A 17,554-nucleotide genomic window follows, 5' to 3' on the forward strand; every position below is an offset into this window, starting at 1 on the left:
CATCTTCACCTCTGTATTATTGCTCCAGCCCCAGAAGACCTTAATTTATTAACACCAGCTAACCTCCATGTTCTGCACAAAAGGAAAAAAAATCCCAACACAGAAAGCTTATGTGCAGACTAAATTTCCTTGATATTTGGATTTTGTTTCAGGGTTGTTAAGGAAATTCTCTATCAAGTCTCTAGCTGGCTACTGAAGTAAAGAGAATGACAACACTGAACAAATACTATAAACTTTTAAAAATTAGTTCAGAAAGCTCAATAAACAAATCACACAACTTAAAAAGTTAAACAACAACAGAGGGAACCTCCATATTTGCCACAATAATCATTAGATCCAACAAAAAAATAAAAGGGAACTTATAAAGAAATAAGAAACAATAATTAATTTTGGGGCTGAAGCGATAGGACAGCAGGTAGGACATTTGTCTTGCATGCAGCCGACCCAGGTTTGATTCTCAGCTTCCCACACGGTCTCCTGAGCACCGCCAGGAGTAATTTCTGAGTGCAGAGCCAGGAATAACCCCTGAGCATATCCAGGTGACCCAAAAAGAAAAAAAAAAAGAAACAATAATTCAGAAATACATAAAACAACAAATTTGTCCTTGAAGAAGTACATATTTGGGGCCTCTTGAAACCACTGTAGGTCAACTTTAAATATCAAAGAATGAAGGGAAGGAAAACTATGACCCAAACAAAGAAATTTAAACACAAGTATTTTAACAGTGAAAATTAGTAAAGAGAAAGTATTTTTTAAAAAACCAAGTACAGTGGGAAAGGGCCTTATCTTGCACGTGGCTGACCCGGGTCCAAGCCCCACATCCTGTATGGCCCTCTGAGCACCTCCAGGAGTGATTCCTGGGTGCAGAGCCAGGCATCAGCCCTGAGCACCGCCGGTGTGGCCACTAAAACAAAACTAAGTAGAGAATCTGGAGGGAAAAATCACACAACTGTGACCCAGCTGGGGGACAATTACCAGGGCTGGGGGTTCCTGGGACCCTTAAGCAGGACCCTTAAGCTCCTCTGGGACCCTTTGGGGATCCCCCTCCTCCCTTACTCAAATAAACCCCATGAAAACCATTTGGACACCTGCAGAGTCCTTCTGCCTGGTTGAGAAAGGACAGACAGACGAGTGGGACTCACATAGCTTGTCTGGACCTGCGAGGGTGCCCAGGGCTTCCAGGGCCATGAGGCTCAACTCTGAGGGGATGCTGCTAGCTGGGGGGACACACCCTGCTCTCCTCTTTACAGAACTGGCTGCTTTGCTTGCGTGAGAAACTCGTCACTCTGAGACTCCCTTTGCTCACTGACCCTCTCCAGTTGGTCCCTGGAAGGGGGCAAGGGCTGCGCCCGAGGAGTTGGGGGGGGGGGTTCAGATTCAGCTCTAGCAGCAGAGCCAGCTGTCTGCACCACACCTGCAAGCCATAGGCTTTCTGATGCCACAGAGGAAGGGCAAGGGTGAGGACGTCAGCCTGGATTAAGGGCACTGTCTAAGGGCACTGGATTAAGGTCTCACAGTCCTAAAACAAGGCAGTCACGTCATGAGGGCATCCTTGGGCAAGCTCTTCTTTTCATGGCTTTGCAAGCACCCAGGCATTTGTGGTTCCTGACGCCACATGTTGGCACACCCACTAAGAAACACGCCATCTCGGCACAGAAGCACATTTCTCACCGGTTACTAGGAGGAACAGAACTCCCTGTGACCCAGCAGTGCCCACCCAGAAACATTAGGACACAGAAACAAACCCAAACCCAATCAGGAATGAGTGGATCAAGAAGGGAAGAGGGGGTGGTGGTGGTGGTGATGGCATGTGTATCTGTGTATGTGTGCCTGTCTGAGTGTCTGTGTGTCTGTGTTTATGTCTTTGGGTCTGTGTGTGTCTGTGTGTCTGTGTATGTGTCTGTGTGCATCTGTGTGTGTTCTGTGTGCCTGTGTGTGTCTGTGTATGCCTGTGTCTGTGTGTATCTGTGTGTATGTGTCTGTGTGTATCTGTGTGTTTGTGTTTGTATGTCTGTGTGTGTCTGTGCATGTCTGTGTGTCTGAGTGTGTCTGTGTCTATGTTTGTGTGTCTGTGCGTGTCTGTGCATGTCTGTGTGTGTTTTTGTGTATGTGTCTGTGCGTGTCTGTGTGTCTTTGTGTGTGTGTCTGTGTCTGTGATGCAGCTCTAAGAAAGAACAAAATCATGAAGTTTGCAGCAATCTGGAAGGAACTGAGGGCTTTGTGCTGAGTGCTGTCAGTGAGTAAGAAAGGGCAGAATGATCTTTCTCATATAAGGAATTAAAGGTCCAGCACAAGGGAGCCAAGACCAGAGGCGACACCACAGGAGAACTGAGCCCCACAACTGATCAAGGAGAGTGGGCAAAAGGCAGGGGCATTGGGGTCCTGGGGGGCAGGTGGCACACTAGTGAGGGTATAGAGTTGATGTTATGTGTATGGGAAACCACTGTTAGCAGCATGTTAAATCTCATAAGCTCAATCAACAAGAGTAAATAATTAATAATAATTAAGTATAAAGAAATTGGCTTTTCCTTTAGTTTGTTGTTCAACCTGGTGGTGCTCAGGGAAGTTCTTGGGATAGTCCTCGGGGGACCATACAGTGCTGGGTCAGACCAGGGCTCCTGCATGCAAAGCCTGTGCTCCAGCCCTTCCAACTACTCCCTCAAACAGTCTTTAAGCCTCTGTGGTGTCCATGTAGTCTGGCGTCTATAGTGTAGACCAAGGGCACAGCCAGAGTTGGGTATCAGAGCACTGTTGGCGGGACAGTGGGAAAGTGAGTGGGATGCCCTTGCTCCCTCCTTAGGAGACAGGGGGCGGTTTTCCTGGCCAGCCTGGCTAACGGGGGCTACCTGAGCAACCCCAGTGGCCACTGCACTTCGCAGACCTCTTCCTGCCTCCCCATCCCCCTGAACCACACAGGTGTGAACTACACAGATGTAACTGCATGTCCCCCGAACTCCACAGGTGTAACTGCATGTCCCCTGAACCACACAGGTGTGACTGCATGGAGCCACCTTGGTGTTGATTTCCCCAACCCCCAGCCCCTCCACAGAGAGCCAGCTCCTCATGCAGAAAGAGGCAACTTTCTTTTCGGACAGTCTCAACAAAACCACTGCTTTTCTGAGCCTGATACAGCATGTGGTGTATGTCTGTGTGTCCTGGAATTCCAGCCTCCTGTTCCTGACATGCTAGGTGCATAGCGCCACCTGGTGTTCGCTGAGTAGAATGCAGGCATCTGTATATTCACTTTCACATGCGTTTCAACAGCCACCTTCCAGGGTTTCGTGGGGGTTAGGAAAGGAGACATCTCCAAAGCCCCCAGCAGAGAGGAAAGCCCACACTTACGGCTGGGAAGACAGGGCACTGGGGATAGGACTCGCCTTTCATGTGTCCAACCCAGGTCCAAACCCTGGCACTGCACAGGGACCCCAGATCACAGGCATAGTGAACCCTGAATCCGGAGCCAGCAGGAAGCACTCAGCTGCTTTGAAGTGGGGTAGGGGGTAGAACTGAGTCGTGTGACAGCAGGGGGTAGGGGGTGAGGGGCTGAGAGGCTGAGACATTGGGAGCTGGGAAAGCCCAGAGAGATATGGCCTCTCTGGTGGAGGTGGGGTGGGGTGAGGGGATTGTGGAGCTGCAAGTGAGGGGCCCGGCCCCAGGGTCAGGAACAAGGGCAGCCTGGATGCGCTCTGAGATTCTGCCCTGATGGGAAGGAAGAAGGTGAGATGCCGGCAGGAACCCTGGGCCTTCTCTCAATCTATCCCATAAGTTTGGGGAGACTGGAAGGGAATGATCTCTGCTCCCACGGGTAGCTGGGGTGAGCTGCAATTTATCCTGGAGAATAACTTGGAAATGTTTCCTGGCCAATTTGTGAGGTTTTCTTGAAGGGTCTGATCGGCTGTGTGTGTGCCGATGGCAGAGCAGGGCAGAGGAGCAGGCATGAGTGTGGGTGAAGCTGAAGCACACAGCATCTCCAGGTGGAATGCAGGGGCCACAGAACAGTGCTGAGTGATGGGGAAAGGTTTTTAGGGTTTTGGTTTTTAAGTTATAAAGATACTTGCAGGGGCCCGAGAGATGAGGGGAGGCACTGACCATGCATGCTGGGGACCTGGGTTTAATGCCTTACACCCCATAGGGTTCCGCAGCACCAGGAGCGAGCCCTGAGCTCAGAGTCAGCATAAGACCTGATATAGACTGATGGCCCTCATTTGTGGGATATAAAAATACAGAGTATGAGACCCAAGGACAGTAGAAACAAAGTCGGGAGGACTAGTCCATGGCTGGAAGACTGCCCCCCGTGGGGGTGGGGGGAAGCAGTTATGTCTGAGCACTATGACAATGATAGTCGGAAATGATCACTCTGGACAAGAACTCAGTGCTGAAAGGAGGGAAAGGCATATGATGACTTGCCAGTACCTATATTGCAAATCATAATTACCAAAAGGAAAGAGAGCAAAAGCAAGTGAGAGCAAGAGCGGGAGCGGGAGCGGGAGTGAGAGAGAGAGAGAGAGAGAGAGAGAGAGAGAGAGAGAGAGAGAGAGAGAGAGAGGTGCCTGCTGTACAGGCAGGCTGGGGAGTGGGGGGAAAGCTGGGGACATTGGTGGCAGGAAATGTACACTGGTGAAGAGAACATTGTATGATCAAACCCAACTATGAACAAGTTTGTAAATGTATCTCACAGTGATTCAATGGGGGGGGGGGAGAATCTATTTAAAAAAATTAAAATAAAAATGTAAGTCCTACGTACTGCCAGGTGTGTTCCCCCTAAAAAATTTAGCAAAAAATATTCTTGCAGAACACTTTTCTGGGAAGTTGTGGTGTTGGGGGCTGAGAAAGCCTGTGTAGGCATTCATGGATGGACACACATGAACACACATGTGCCAGACATGCAACTCAGGGTACACAGCAGATTCTCAAGCGTTCTCCTGAGTTTCCATCATCATCATTCTTGGCTATTTCCCATGGTTTAATAGTTCATTTTTGAAGTGAAACAAAATCTATTGGGGAAATAAGGGAGGGAAGGAGAAAGGTGGAGAGAGACATGTGCTGGACAGAGAACAGTGGCCAGTCGGGAGTCCAGCAGGGAGGGCGCTCTCCTTGCACGTAGCCAACAACCCGGGTTCAATCCCCAGCTTCCCTGACGGCCTCCCAGGAGTGATCCCTGAATTCAGAGGCAGGAGCACCTCGTGTGGTCCCAAAGCAAACACAAGAATGTGTATAGCCCAAGCAGGGGACTGTGAGGTGATGGTGACACTCCTCAATTCTAACACCACCCAAGATTTCATCTCTGCATTAAAAAGAAACTCTCAGCTCCTCGAAGCCTTGCACTCCCACTCCTGGGGAAAAGTGGAGAAATGGAATCAGTTTCTCGATATTTGGGAAATGATGCCAAGAGACTTCTCACTCAGGGCTGAGTGATGTTTGCCTTGTATATGACTGGCCTAGGCTCAATCCCTGCTACTGCAGATGGTCCAGAGACCATCAGGAGTGATCCCTTGTGTAAACTCACACAAAAGGGGGCACGGCACACAGCGGCGGGGGCTCTCTCTCTCCCACCGCCTGCATTCGGTAGTCTCCCCCTTCTCCCACCCCGGGGAGGTCGATGGCGATGGTCAGGAGGAAGGAACGAGGGCCAGGCTGGTTGGTAGCAGTTTAGTTTATTCTGATCTTCTCTTCATCTCTGTCTCTGCTTCCGCTTCTCCTTCCTCCCCCATGCTACTTCATTCTCCTTCTCCATCCCCCTTCATCCTCCTTCTCTTCCTTCTGATCCCCTTCTCCTTCCCTCTGACCTCTGCTTCTTCCTTCTGAACCCTCGCCCACTCCTACAGTACAGTTAAATCCTCTCTCAATGAGGAATTGGGGGAACCATTACACATAGGTGTGGTCACAATCAATAGGGGTAGAACTCTAAGCCTCAGGGAAAGCCGCTTCTAGGACAGATCCTTTCTCAGCAGGAGGACCCACCCTAGAGTGGAATCCCAAGGGTGTGTCTCTCCTCTCCTTGTCCGACAAGCATATAAGCATATATGACATAAATCATTTTGTATGGATACAGTAAGAAATATCTTAAACTTATAGAATTGCTCTCCTAGGGCCATCTCGATTTCAGACTACAGTGCTCAGGCCAGATAGTCTTTCCCACCCCTAGCAGAATCCTAGTCTCATCGTTACCTTTGGATCATGACAGCATTTGTCTATGATCAAACTCTTAACTTATAGTTAAGAATCGTGGCACTTTGGCCTGGCCCATTTCGCTGCCAGGGTAGCTCACCACTTGCCCTGGGTTCATTCAGTCCCTCGTCGGAACCCTGCTTTTGGGGTGTTAGGAACTAAGGGCAACTGAGTCGAGAAAGCAGATGCCCGGGAGTGAATAATATTCAAGGCCAATTAAATCCTAAGTTTCAGAGCATAATGTTAACGGTCTTCCTGTATCTATACAAAAAGATATTGCTTTCAAGTAAACTGTGTTGATAAGGCATAAGGAGAGGAGAAAGGCAATATTTCACTCATACATATAAAATCATAGATTTCTGGGAAACTGACTGGCAGCCGAAGACCTCCAGGACCAGCCACCACCATGCTGAGACCACTCTCCGCACACCTGAAGGTACTGGCAGAGGGACAAAGCCACGCGGGTTCCGGGGCCGAGATCTCCCAGCCTACTCAGATTGGAGTCGAGCATCCTCCACCCAGATCCTCCAAATTCCAGTAGGGGGGGGGGGGGTGTCACACCCACCACCTGGCCCCCTGGCGCCGTGTAATCCTGGAACCACGCAGCCGCATTCAGTGGCCCTGCGACATCTTCTCAGGACATCTTTTATGACATCTTACTATCTCATTCCTACTTTGGATAAACTTGCAGGCTATCGAATGTAGCCTGCCCACAGGGCAGAGTCTGGCAAACTCCCCGTGGTGTACCAAATATACCAAATACCAGTAACAATGATGGGTCTCATTCTCCTAAAGAGCCTTGAATATAATCTCAGGGTTAGGATGAAAGAGACGTTACTGGGGCCTGCTCGAGGCAATCGACGAATAACAGGATGATGAAAAATGAAATGACCTTACAAATTAACAGAGTCTGATTAAGGGGAAAGCTCATTAACTGGGTGTGGAGGAGAGCATAGGGAAGACTGTTTACAGATAAACACAATGGAATGGAAGTGCCTCAGGAGCATTGTGATGGGTGTAACCAGATAAACCTAAGCTTTTTTTGGAAGAAGGGCAAAGCTATGTTCTCCTACAATCCCTGAGCACAGAATGCTGGGTGGGGCCCCCCACAAACAAACAAACAAAACCAAAAGAAGGAAAGCAAAGGAGGAGGAGAATGATAGGGAGAGAGAAAGAGGAGAGAGCGAGCCAGCAAGGGAGAGGGGGAGAGGAAGAGACAGAGGAGAGGGGGAGAGGGGAGAGGGAGGGGGAGAGGGCGGGAGAGAGGATGGAATGTGAGAGAGAGAGGGAGGGGGGGAGAGAGAGGGAAGTCTCCTCTCTCATGCTTGCCTAGACCCTCCTCCAATTCAAAACAGTCCCTAGGACCGAACTCAGCTGGTCCCTTCAAGCTGCGGTCCGGGAACCCTGCCTCTCAGAGCTGTGGCCTAGCGGCCTTTTGAGCATATTTCCAATCACCTTTGGATCCCTGCAGGAGTGTCCGGGTGACCTTAAAGCCGGTCAACAGAGTCAGAGTCCGCACATCATGACAGACCCTCTCTGGTCCCGGGCCACCGGGGTGTCAGGGGCACCTCCCAGCTCTGCCCTCGGGACCGTGTGCTTCCCAGGCTGGAACTTGACCTCCCCTGTGCAAAACCTGTGCTCAGCCCAGCAGGCATCTCTGCAGTCCCTGAGAAGCCTGTCGAGCTGTGTGTGCACAGACAGACTTGTGCACCTGAAGGGCACATATGTGCAGACACTGCAGGGCCTGCTGTAGACCTGCATTCACAGGCAGGGCTGGCCCACCAGGGCCACATCCATGCGAGATTGGGAGTCGGCTGCCCTCCAGTGGCCATGCCAGGAATGGCACCTTCCAGTTTCCAAGGAGGCGAAGCAGTGACCCCACCCCCGGCACCCCGTCTGGTCCCTCCCAGTCTGTCTATTAAGTGCAGAACCAGGAGTAAGCCCTGAGCACAACTGGCTGTGGCCCCAAATCTTCTTTAACAAACAAAAACTTTAAAAAATGGACAAAAAATTCAAGTAGAAATTCCCTCAAAGTAGGGACTGGAGTGATAGGACAGTGGGGGAGATGGAAGAGGGGTTGGCCTGGGGTTTGACCACCAGCATCCATCTGGTCCCCGGCACCACCAGGAGAGATCCCTGAGTGCAGAGCCAGGAGTCACCTCTTCTTGGAAGTTCTAAGGTTCTGAGCAAGGGAGAGAGTGATTGTTTGCTCATTTTATTTTTGTTTTTTGGGTCCCTCTAGTGGTACTTGGGGGAATCCCGCAGGATGCAGGGAGGAGACAGCTGCTAAACATGAAGCGTTTTTTTTTTTTTTTTTGTTTGTTTTTAGCTTTGAGATGTCTCCCTGGCCCATAAATGGTTCTCGTCTCTTTTCAGCAGACAAACCATCGATGGTGGGTTTCCTCCAAGCAACACCCCCTCTCCCGGGGCCTAGAAGGCGTAGAGGCATCTGACACTTAACCCCAAACATTTGGGGGAATCTCCTCTTCTGTAGGAATTCCTTTGTGCTGACCCTAGGCAGCTGCTTGAAATCACTCTGCAAGCCAGCGGGAAGTTTCCATTCCTCCAGCATCCTGTGGACAATTCTCTTCAGAGCCACTTGTGGGATTCAGGAAGGGTCTCTCAGAAAAGATTTCCAGACATCTGCCTCCGAAGTGGCAGACACCAGGGAACCCTGGTTAGTTTGTTCACTATACGTAGGTTGTCATCTTAACTGAGTCCAGAGTCTGAATAAGAAGTTAAAGATGCAGCCAGGGAGATGGTTCAAAGGGTGGAGCACCGGCTTGCAGGTGGAGATTCAGGCTCAGCCCACAGCATCATGGAGGAACCTCACTCAGTCCCCCGGGGGTGCCTCCCTACTGCACAAAGAAATGAAGGACGCGGCTTAGGAGATGTGCCAAAGGGCTATGAACACTTAAGAGTTGGGGGTGAGGGGTGGGGAGGGTGGTGCAGTGATTTTGCACACCAATGTCATACATGTCACACCTGTGCTCGTGTTCCCTAATCTTCCGGTGCTAGAACACTGCACGCCGAAACTCAACCATGGATCACTTTGTAAATCACAGTGTCTTAAAGAAACAAATAAGTAAATTCTAAAAACAACCAAGACCAATCAGATAAAAAAAGCAAGATTATGTCCAAACATTAAAATCTCATTTTAAAAGTCACAGATTAAAAAGCAGTCTTCATTGGAAAGCGGGGGTAGTTTTACATTTCTCCCGCATGTTCGACATTATGTGGGACAGACTTGGACATGAATGAGCCCAGGGACCTGGGAGACTTCACAACAGTCACTGTTTCAGGCCCCAGCACCATGCCCCAGCCCCGGGATGCTTGTGGGGGGGGGGGCAAGATACTATGCTACGTGGCCCATCCACCGTCCACTCTACCCTCAACCCCTCTCACTGCCCTGTGTGACCCGTCCACTCGACTCTCGGCCCTTCTCACTACCGGCTCCATCAGGACACACACGTGCTACAAAGGATGCCGACGTCCACTCGAGACCCCCACTCTGCACTTCCATTTCCCAGGACTGGAGACAGGCTGAGAGGCACAGCCCATGGCTAAGAGAACAAGTCCTGTCCCCTCCCCTCCCCTCCCCTCGCTTCTCTCTTCACCTCTTTTCCACTCGGCTGCACCCTTCTTCCCCTCTGCTTCCCTCCTCTCCCTCCTCTCTCACACACAGCATTGTTCTCAGGTCTTAGACCTACCCTGAAACTGAAAAGCTAGAAAGGCGCCTTCCACAGCAGTCAATCTATTGATCTACTCAGATGCACTAAATAATTCAGAGTAGAGAAAGCGAGTGATGGTCATTTTAAATGAGATGTGCTCAGAGCCAACCCGGCAGCAGCATGGAACCCCCCCACCCCCACCCCAGGAGGCCTTGGTTGAGAAAACCTTCCAAGGGTGGGGCCTGCGCTCCACCAAGGGTCTCCTTAGATATTTTCTTTGAAATCCTATTTTTAAATCAGACAGATGCCCCTTATCTCATGGCCTCGGGCGTTCCGGTCCAGAGGAGCCTTTGATTCTGAGGGAATCCAGGGGAGATCCGGCCCTCCCACCTCTGCAACCAGGCGAGGACAAGGTGTGGGGGCTCAGGGAAATCGGGCCTCGCACACTCGGACTTCCCGGCTGCTGGACTCAGAGCAGCAGTGTGGATGGCCGGGACCCCGTCACCCCTTCCCTGTAACTCCTATCATAGCCCGCAGCTGGCGCCACCAGGTCCCCCACTCCCTGCATCCGGCAGCGCTGTGGTCAGCGGGGCAGCTGCCTTCACCCCTTTCCCCAGGCCCTGCCTTTCCCTCCACCCTCCACCCCCTGTGCTGCCCCCCAGGAAACGGTCACTGCTAAACCCCAGAGCCTCCAGCTCCCCACGAGCCCTCCGTCCATCCCCAGAGACCCCGTCCCCTGTGTCTGCGGGTGCCCACCCCTCTGAGACCCTGTGTGCCCATGTGCCCATGTCCCCGCTGCATGCCCCATGTCCCTTGTGCCATCAGACCCAGGTCGTGTGTTCTCAGCACACCCCATGGGTCCAGAACCCAGTGTCCCCCCCCGCCCCCCGCCAGTGTCCCCTGTGCTTCTTATACTTCCCCATCGCCCTCGCCGTGTGTCCCATGGCCAGTGTTGTCCACATGGTGTAGAGCAGTGTGCCCATCCAGATCGCGAGTGCCCCCTGCTGACTGCATGGTGTGGAGCAGCATGCCCATCCCATGCCACGAGCGCCCCCCGCTGACCACAGGGTGTGGAGCAGCGTGCCCATCCCGTGCCCAGTGCCCCCCGCTGACCGCATGGTGTAGAGCAGCGTGCCGTCGTCCTCCAGTCGCAGCAGCTTGTTGGGCGTCGTCATGTTGTGTGCGATGGACTTCTTGCCATTGTGGAAGAAGGTGTCCGGGGTCCAGATCTTGCTGGCCAGCAGGTTGTTGAGCGGCAGCCGCTGCATGGGGCCCTTGAAGCGCAGCCGCTCGTCCTTCCAGCTTTGCCGGAAGAACACGTCGATGGTGTATTCCTAGAGCAGAGGGCTGTGAGCGGGGGCCTGGGAGGCTGGGGATGGGCGCGGAGGGAGGGGCTGCGGGGCACCTACCATCTCCGTGTCCGACACGGGCCCGAAGCTGGTGACGTAGATGTCCGTCCTCACCTGGGTGATTTCTTTAGAAACAAACACGGGCTTCTGGGCACTGGGGACAGCCCACTACGTGCCCCAGGATGCCCCTGCCCTGCTCCCAGTCACATGACCCCCCCATCCTCCTGCCCCCAGGGACAGTCATAGACAGATTCGTGGATCCTAGGGTTTCCTGGGATGCTCCGGAGCATCCAACAGCCCCCCACCCCAGCCTTGCTCCCCCATAAATGGAACTCAAAAGCAGGTGGATTCCAGGTGGGCCACCCCACCCAGGACCTCTCCCCACAGTGTGCTACAGGGACTGTGAGCAAGGGTCCTGCTGGGCCAGGGAAGGCCTCCATCTGTCTGCCCTGATGCTTCCATGGACCCTCTAGGCAGTCAGAGTAACACTGACACCCATGGGCAGGCCCCCAATCCTCCGCCATGGCTCTTACATGGAGACCCTCAACAACACACACAGCCCATGTATAGCAGAGGACTAGCACTTGCCTGCCTCAGGTGCTCTTGGGAAGTGCACAGGTATTGGGGGCTGGGCAGGGACCCTTCCTCTGCCCGCTCCGTGGGAACAGTCTAGGGATGCTCCCATAATTTGGAGGGGTTGTTGAGGGGCGTTGGGTCACACCGGCAATGTTTAGCTCTGCACTCAGGAATTACTCCTGGCAGTACTCAGGGGTCATATGGGGTGCTGGGGATCAAACTTGGGTCGGCCATGTGCAAGGCAGTGCTCTCCCCACTATGCTATCTCTCCGCCCCACTCCTGAAATTTCTCAATGCTCTGCCCCTCGGTGATCTGCTCAAAGGGACAGGAGCTGCTGGGCAGAAACATGGGGTCACAGTCCCGAGTGAGACAGGATTCACTCGAGTGAGTCACCCCACTGCAGACACAAAATTGCAGCGTGGAGCTCACTTATCCACTCAAGAGTGGGTTGGCTGGAGACAGCACCTCTCCTGCGAGAGCAGGCTCAAGGACCCCTGTGGACACTCTCTGGCCTCTGGGGTGTTCCCTGCCTACAAAGGTCACAAACAAAGCCGCCCCTGCCTGCCCAAAAGCCCATTTGTCTTTCATGATCTCGCTCTTTTTTTTTTTCTTGTATCAGAAGCAAACCCAGCAGTGCTCAGGGTTTGCTCCTGGCTCTGCACAGGGATCTCTCCTGGTGGGGCTCTGGGCACCATCTGGGATCCAGGAATCGAAGCCCAGGTGGGCTATGTGCAAGGCAAGTTGCCTCCCCGCTGACTATCACTCTAGCCCAAACTGTCTCTGAATTTCTATCATCTCCAAAGTGGCTGCTGTGACCTGGACCCTAGTGGAAAATGGAACAGACCATAGAGAAGGCTACAAGGAAGGATCGAGCAGAGCTGGGGTTTCTGGCAGGGACTTGCACAGAGAGTGGGAAAAGGAGAGAAAATTCTTCCCTCACTCAGCCTCCTCTCAGCTCACAGCCAGCCTCTCCTGGAGCGCATCAGAACCGAGACGGGGATTATCAGGAAAGAGTTTGCAGGGCCCTGCTTAGAGCTCCAGAGGCATGTGGGCCTGGGGGGGGGGGGGCAGAGCACTCATGCAGACGCCCGCAGGGACTCCCAAGCACCCCAGAGCCTCACCTTGGAGCCCTGGAGCCTCTCCTCGGAGCCCCGGCCGCAGTCTGCTGTCGTAGCCATCCAGGAGACCGTCCAGGATCCGTGTGAAGACGGTGATGTTGTCGTTAGTCTCATCACTCACTGAGCCGGCTGGCACTTGTGAGAAGCTTTCCAACGTGAGAAAGAGCGAAAGGGTTTGCTCATGAGTGTGTGTCTCGTGCAGAGCTTCCTGCCCCTCACAGTCCACCAGGGGCCTCCACCCGCTGTGCTGCTTCTCTGGCTGGAAATTCAATGCATTTGTGGATCCACAGAACCGACCATGTGGGGTGTCAGTGAGCAAGTCTGCACCAGGCAGGTGACCTGGACAGCTCCCCCCTCCCCCCCCTTGCCCAGTGCTTCCCTGGATACAAGCCAGACTCAGAGCATCTACCTGAGCATGATTCTGGAGGCTGGGGGGGGGGGGGTGGTGTCAGCTAGGTGATTGCTGCAGTTCCTTAGGAAGCTTTGCCGCCCTAGTGCAGAGAACAGACCCTGTTTCTCAGATTGCCGATACCACCCCCAGCCAGAGTGGAGAGTGGTCAATGGGCTGAGATGGGGGCTGCAGAAGTAGTCTTGGGTTCCATTGCAGGTACTTTTGTTTTCTGCTGGTTTTTTGGTTGTTGTTTGCCAACAACAATGGCCAGGATCCAGAGATTATCACACTCAGCTCCCGGGAGAGAACAAGGCAGAGTCTCCTACCCTGTGCCTTACTGTCCCCACCACGGCCCAACAGCTGAAGACCTCCAGGCCCCAGCCAAGGCCATTCTGGGACCACTCTCCACACACTTGGATGAGTCTCATGCAGACCACAACACCCAAAAGGAGAGAGAGAACAAAAGGGAATGCCCTGCCACAGAGGCAGGGTGGGAGGGGGGCATGGGGGTGGAAAATGGGCACTGGTGGAGGGATGGGTATTTGATCATTGTATGACCGAAACCCAAGCACAAAGATTTGTAAATCTACAACTGTACCTCATGGTGCTTCACTAATAAAAAAATAAATTAAAAAAAAAAGAACTGGCAGAGGAACCCAGGTGTGTGGGACCCGGGGCTGAGATCTCCAAGCCTGCATGGTTTGGGACTGGACCTGCCAGTAGCTAGACAGTTACACCCACCAACTGCCCTGTAACCCCAACAACGGCCAGGATCCAGAGATCATCACACTCAGCTCCCGGAAGCTGCCATCTTATCATCTCATTCCTACTTTGGACAAACTGGCAGGCTACCGAATGTAGCCTGCCCACACGGCAGAGTCTGGCAAACTCCCCGTGGCATACCCAATATGCCAAATACCAGTAACAAAGATGGGTCTCATTCTCCTAACCCTGCAAGAGCCTTGAATATGGCACTTTAAAAAAAAATCTCAGGCTGGAACGAAGGAGACGTTACTGGGGCCTGCTCGAGGCAATCGACGAACAACAGGGTGGTCGTGATCGTGATCGTTGTTTGCCACTTCTGTAAGTGCTCAGGACTTGCTCCTGACTCTCCACTCAGGGATCACACCTATGGGATGCCGGGGTTTGAACCCGGGTCAGTTACACACAAGACAAGTGCCCTACCTACTATGTTATCACTCCAGATCAAGTGGGTACTTTCTTTCTGTTTCCTTAAAGAAGGCAGATCTTGGGGGAGGGAGCAATGGGTAATTATTTTTTTCTGAAAAGGAGGGGTTGGGTGGGAGGTTGCTCCTGGCTCTGTGATCAGGGATCAGTCCCAGTGCTGCTCAGGAAACCGTATGCAACGGCAGGAATGGAAGCTGGAATGGGCGTGCAAGGCAAGCACCCCACCCGCTGTGCTGCTTCTCTGGCTGGAGAGTCCATGCATTTGGGATCCACTGACACAGACAACGTGTCTAACAATCTCTCAGAGGGGCTGGGAGAAGTGTGGTTCCAGCACAGCAAAATGACATTCCTGCTATGAGACCCGCCTGAGTGGCTAATGGGGGTGGACTGGGCACTTTAAACATTGACCCGAAAGAGATCAGCAAGCCTGGCCCGCAGAGACAGCTCAGTGGGCTGAATCACAGGCTCTGTGTGTGGGAGGTTCCAGGCCCAAACCCCAGCACTGTAGAATGAGCACCGCCAGGAGAGAGCCCTGAGCACCGCCAGGAGAGAGCCCTGAGCACCTCCAGGAGTAAACCCTGAGCACCACCAGGAGAGAACCCTGAGCACCGCCTGGAGAGAGCCCTGAGCATTGCCAGGAGGGAGCCCTGAGCACTGCCAGGAGACAACCCTGAGTACTGCCAGGAGAGAGCCCTGAGCACCACCAGGAGAGAACCCTGAGCACCGCCAGGAGGGAGCCCTGAGCACTGTGTGGCCCCCAAACCAGACCCAAGAGTGCCGAGATGCCCAGATTCAACCCAGCCGCAGCTGGCTGGCTGTGCTCTGATCCCAGTGCCAAGACCGCAATATTCCGGGACAGGAACGCGCCAGATCCTGAAACTCTCTGGCTGCGGGCAGCCCAGCCAGTGTGCAGGTGCTGCATCCAGCCTGAGGCACCTCGCATGGTCTGGGCTGCTTTATTGCTCAGATCAGCCCAGGGGCTCGGAGAAAGGTGACCCCCACAGGTTACATCAAAACAGCACAACAGAGCCCCCAAGAAAAGCAGAAGGAAGAAGCAGGCAAGATTCCTTCCAGAAAACAGGAGAAAAGTCATGGTTTCCCCCTGCAGGTCACCCTCCAGCTGTCCCAGGTCAGGGACAGAAGGAAACTGCCCACAGCAGGTTGGGCTAGCAGAGAAGTTTCCAGAAAACAGGGCACCAACACCTCCAGACACACAAATCCCGAGTTTGAACCCATCAGTGCATGAACTACAGCATCCACTGGGCTTCAAGGACAACTTGTCCATTCCAGGGCAGGGGTAAGCCCTGGGGGCAGAGTCAAGGCAGGGGATGGGCAGAACTTCCCCCACGGCACCTGACTCCCAGCCCAGCTCTGCCTCTGGAGTTGGCTGAGCCAGAGCTGCGAGGCTGCATGTGTAAACCTGCAGACTCAGTTCTTGAAAATCAGGCCTTGGCATCGTTGCCTCTGAGCAGGTCAATACCTTATTGGCCCAGAGCTACTGAATGAGACACTACCAAGTTCTTCATCTAATTTTCACATGATCATTAAAATACACACAGTCGAGTATATGGACTGGACGGCTACATGCAAAAAAGTGGGCTCAGATCTCTGCCTAATGCCATGTACAAAAGTAAGATCAAAATGGATTAAAGACCTCAACATCAGACCTGAAACCATAAGGTACATAGAAGACAAAGTCGGCAAAACCTTCCATGACATTGAAGCTAATGGTGTCTTCAAAGATGTCACACCATTGGCCAAGCAAGTGAAATCAGAGATAGACAAATGGGACTATCTTAAACTAAGAAGCTTCTGCACCTCAAAAGAAGCAGTGACCAAAATAGAAAGACAGTCTACGGAATGGGAAAGGACATTCGCTGAATATACATCTGACAAGGGGTTGATATCAAGGATATGCAAAGTACTGGTTGAACTCCACAAGAAGAAAACATCCAACCCCATCAGAAAATGGGGCAATGAAGTGAACAGAAACTTCCTCAAAGATGAAATCCGAATGGCAAAAAGGCACATGAGAAAATGCTCTATCTACATCATCGATCATCAGGGAGATGCAGATCGAAACAACAATGAGATATCATTTCACACCACAGAGACTGGCCCACATCCAAAAGAACAAAAGCAACAGGTGTTGGCGCGGATGTGGCAAGAAAGGGACCCTCCTTCACTGCTGGTGGCAATGCCGACTGATTCAGTCCTTTTGGAAAACAGTATGGACAATTCTCAAAAAACTAGAAATTGAGCTCCCATTTGACCCAGAAATACCACTCCTGGGAATATACCCCAGAGAGGCAAAAAAGTATAGTCAAAGTGACATCTGCAGTTGTCTGTTCATTGCAGCACTGTTTACAATAGCTAGAATATGGAAAAAACCTGAGTACCTGAGAACAGATGACTGGTTAAGGAAACTTTGGTACATCTACACAATGGAATACTATGTAGCTGTCAGAAAGGATGAAGTCATGAAATTTACATACAAGTGGTACTACATGGAAAGTATCATGCTAAGCGAAATGAGTCAGAAAGAGAGGGATAGACATAGAAGGATTGCATTCATCTGGGGAACATAAAGTAACAAAATAGGAGACTAACACCCGAGAATAGCCGAGATAAATACCAGATGGTTTACTCCATGGCTTGGAGGCCAGCTTCACACTCTAGGGGTAAAGGCAGCCCGGATGTAGAAGGGAGCACCAAATGCGGGGTGTTGGGAGGATCCCCCCAGGATGGGAGGGGCATGCTGAAAGGAGACTCTAGACCAAACATGAATGCCATTCAATTCCTCTTTTGCAAACCACAGCACCCAATAGGAGAGAGAGAACAAAAGTGAGTGCCCTGCCACAGAAGCAGGGTGGGATGAGGGGATGAGGGGGGAGGGAGGGATACTGGGATAGTGGTGGTGGTAAATGGACACTGGTGGAGGGATGGGTGTTTGATCATTGTACAATAGAAACCCAAGCACAAAAATTTGTAAGTCTACAACTGTATCTCATGGTGTTTCACTAATAAAAATTAAAAAAAAAAAAGAAATACACAGAGTCGACACGCTCAGCAGCTAACATTGACTTCTTAGC

General features: G+C 52.2%; 1 protein-coding gene across 2 annotated transcripts in view; it reads right to left on the minus strand.

Annotated features, from left to right (window-relative positions):
- The window catches only part of GABRA5 (gamma-aminobutyric acid type A receptor subunit alpha5), a 76,418-nt gene that overhangs the window by 38,434 nt on the left and 20,430 nt on the right, over positions 1-17,554 (minus strand). For both annotated transcript variants that reach the window (XM_056124365.1, XM_056124364.1), the window contains exons 3-5: positions 12,887-13,029; positions 11,249-11,313; positions 10,953-11,173 (exon numbers count right to left, since the gene is read on the minus strand). In XM_056124365.1, the coding sequence (XP_055980340.1) occupies positions 10,953-11,173; positions 11,249-11,313; positions 12,887-13,029 (429 nt within the window). The remainder of the gene's footprint in view (positions 1-10,952; positions 11,174-11,248; positions 11,314-12,886; positions 13,030-17,554) is intronic.

The sequence above is a fragment of the Sorex fumeus genome, unplaced genomic scaffold (genome assembly GCF_029834395.1).
Source record: "Sorex fumeus unplaced genomic scaffold, SorFum_2.1 ptg000051l, whole genome shotgun sequence".
Classification (NCBI taxonomy): domain Eukaryota; kingdom Metazoa; phylum Chordata; class Mammalia; order Eulipotyphla; family Soricidae; genus Sorex; species Sorex fumeus.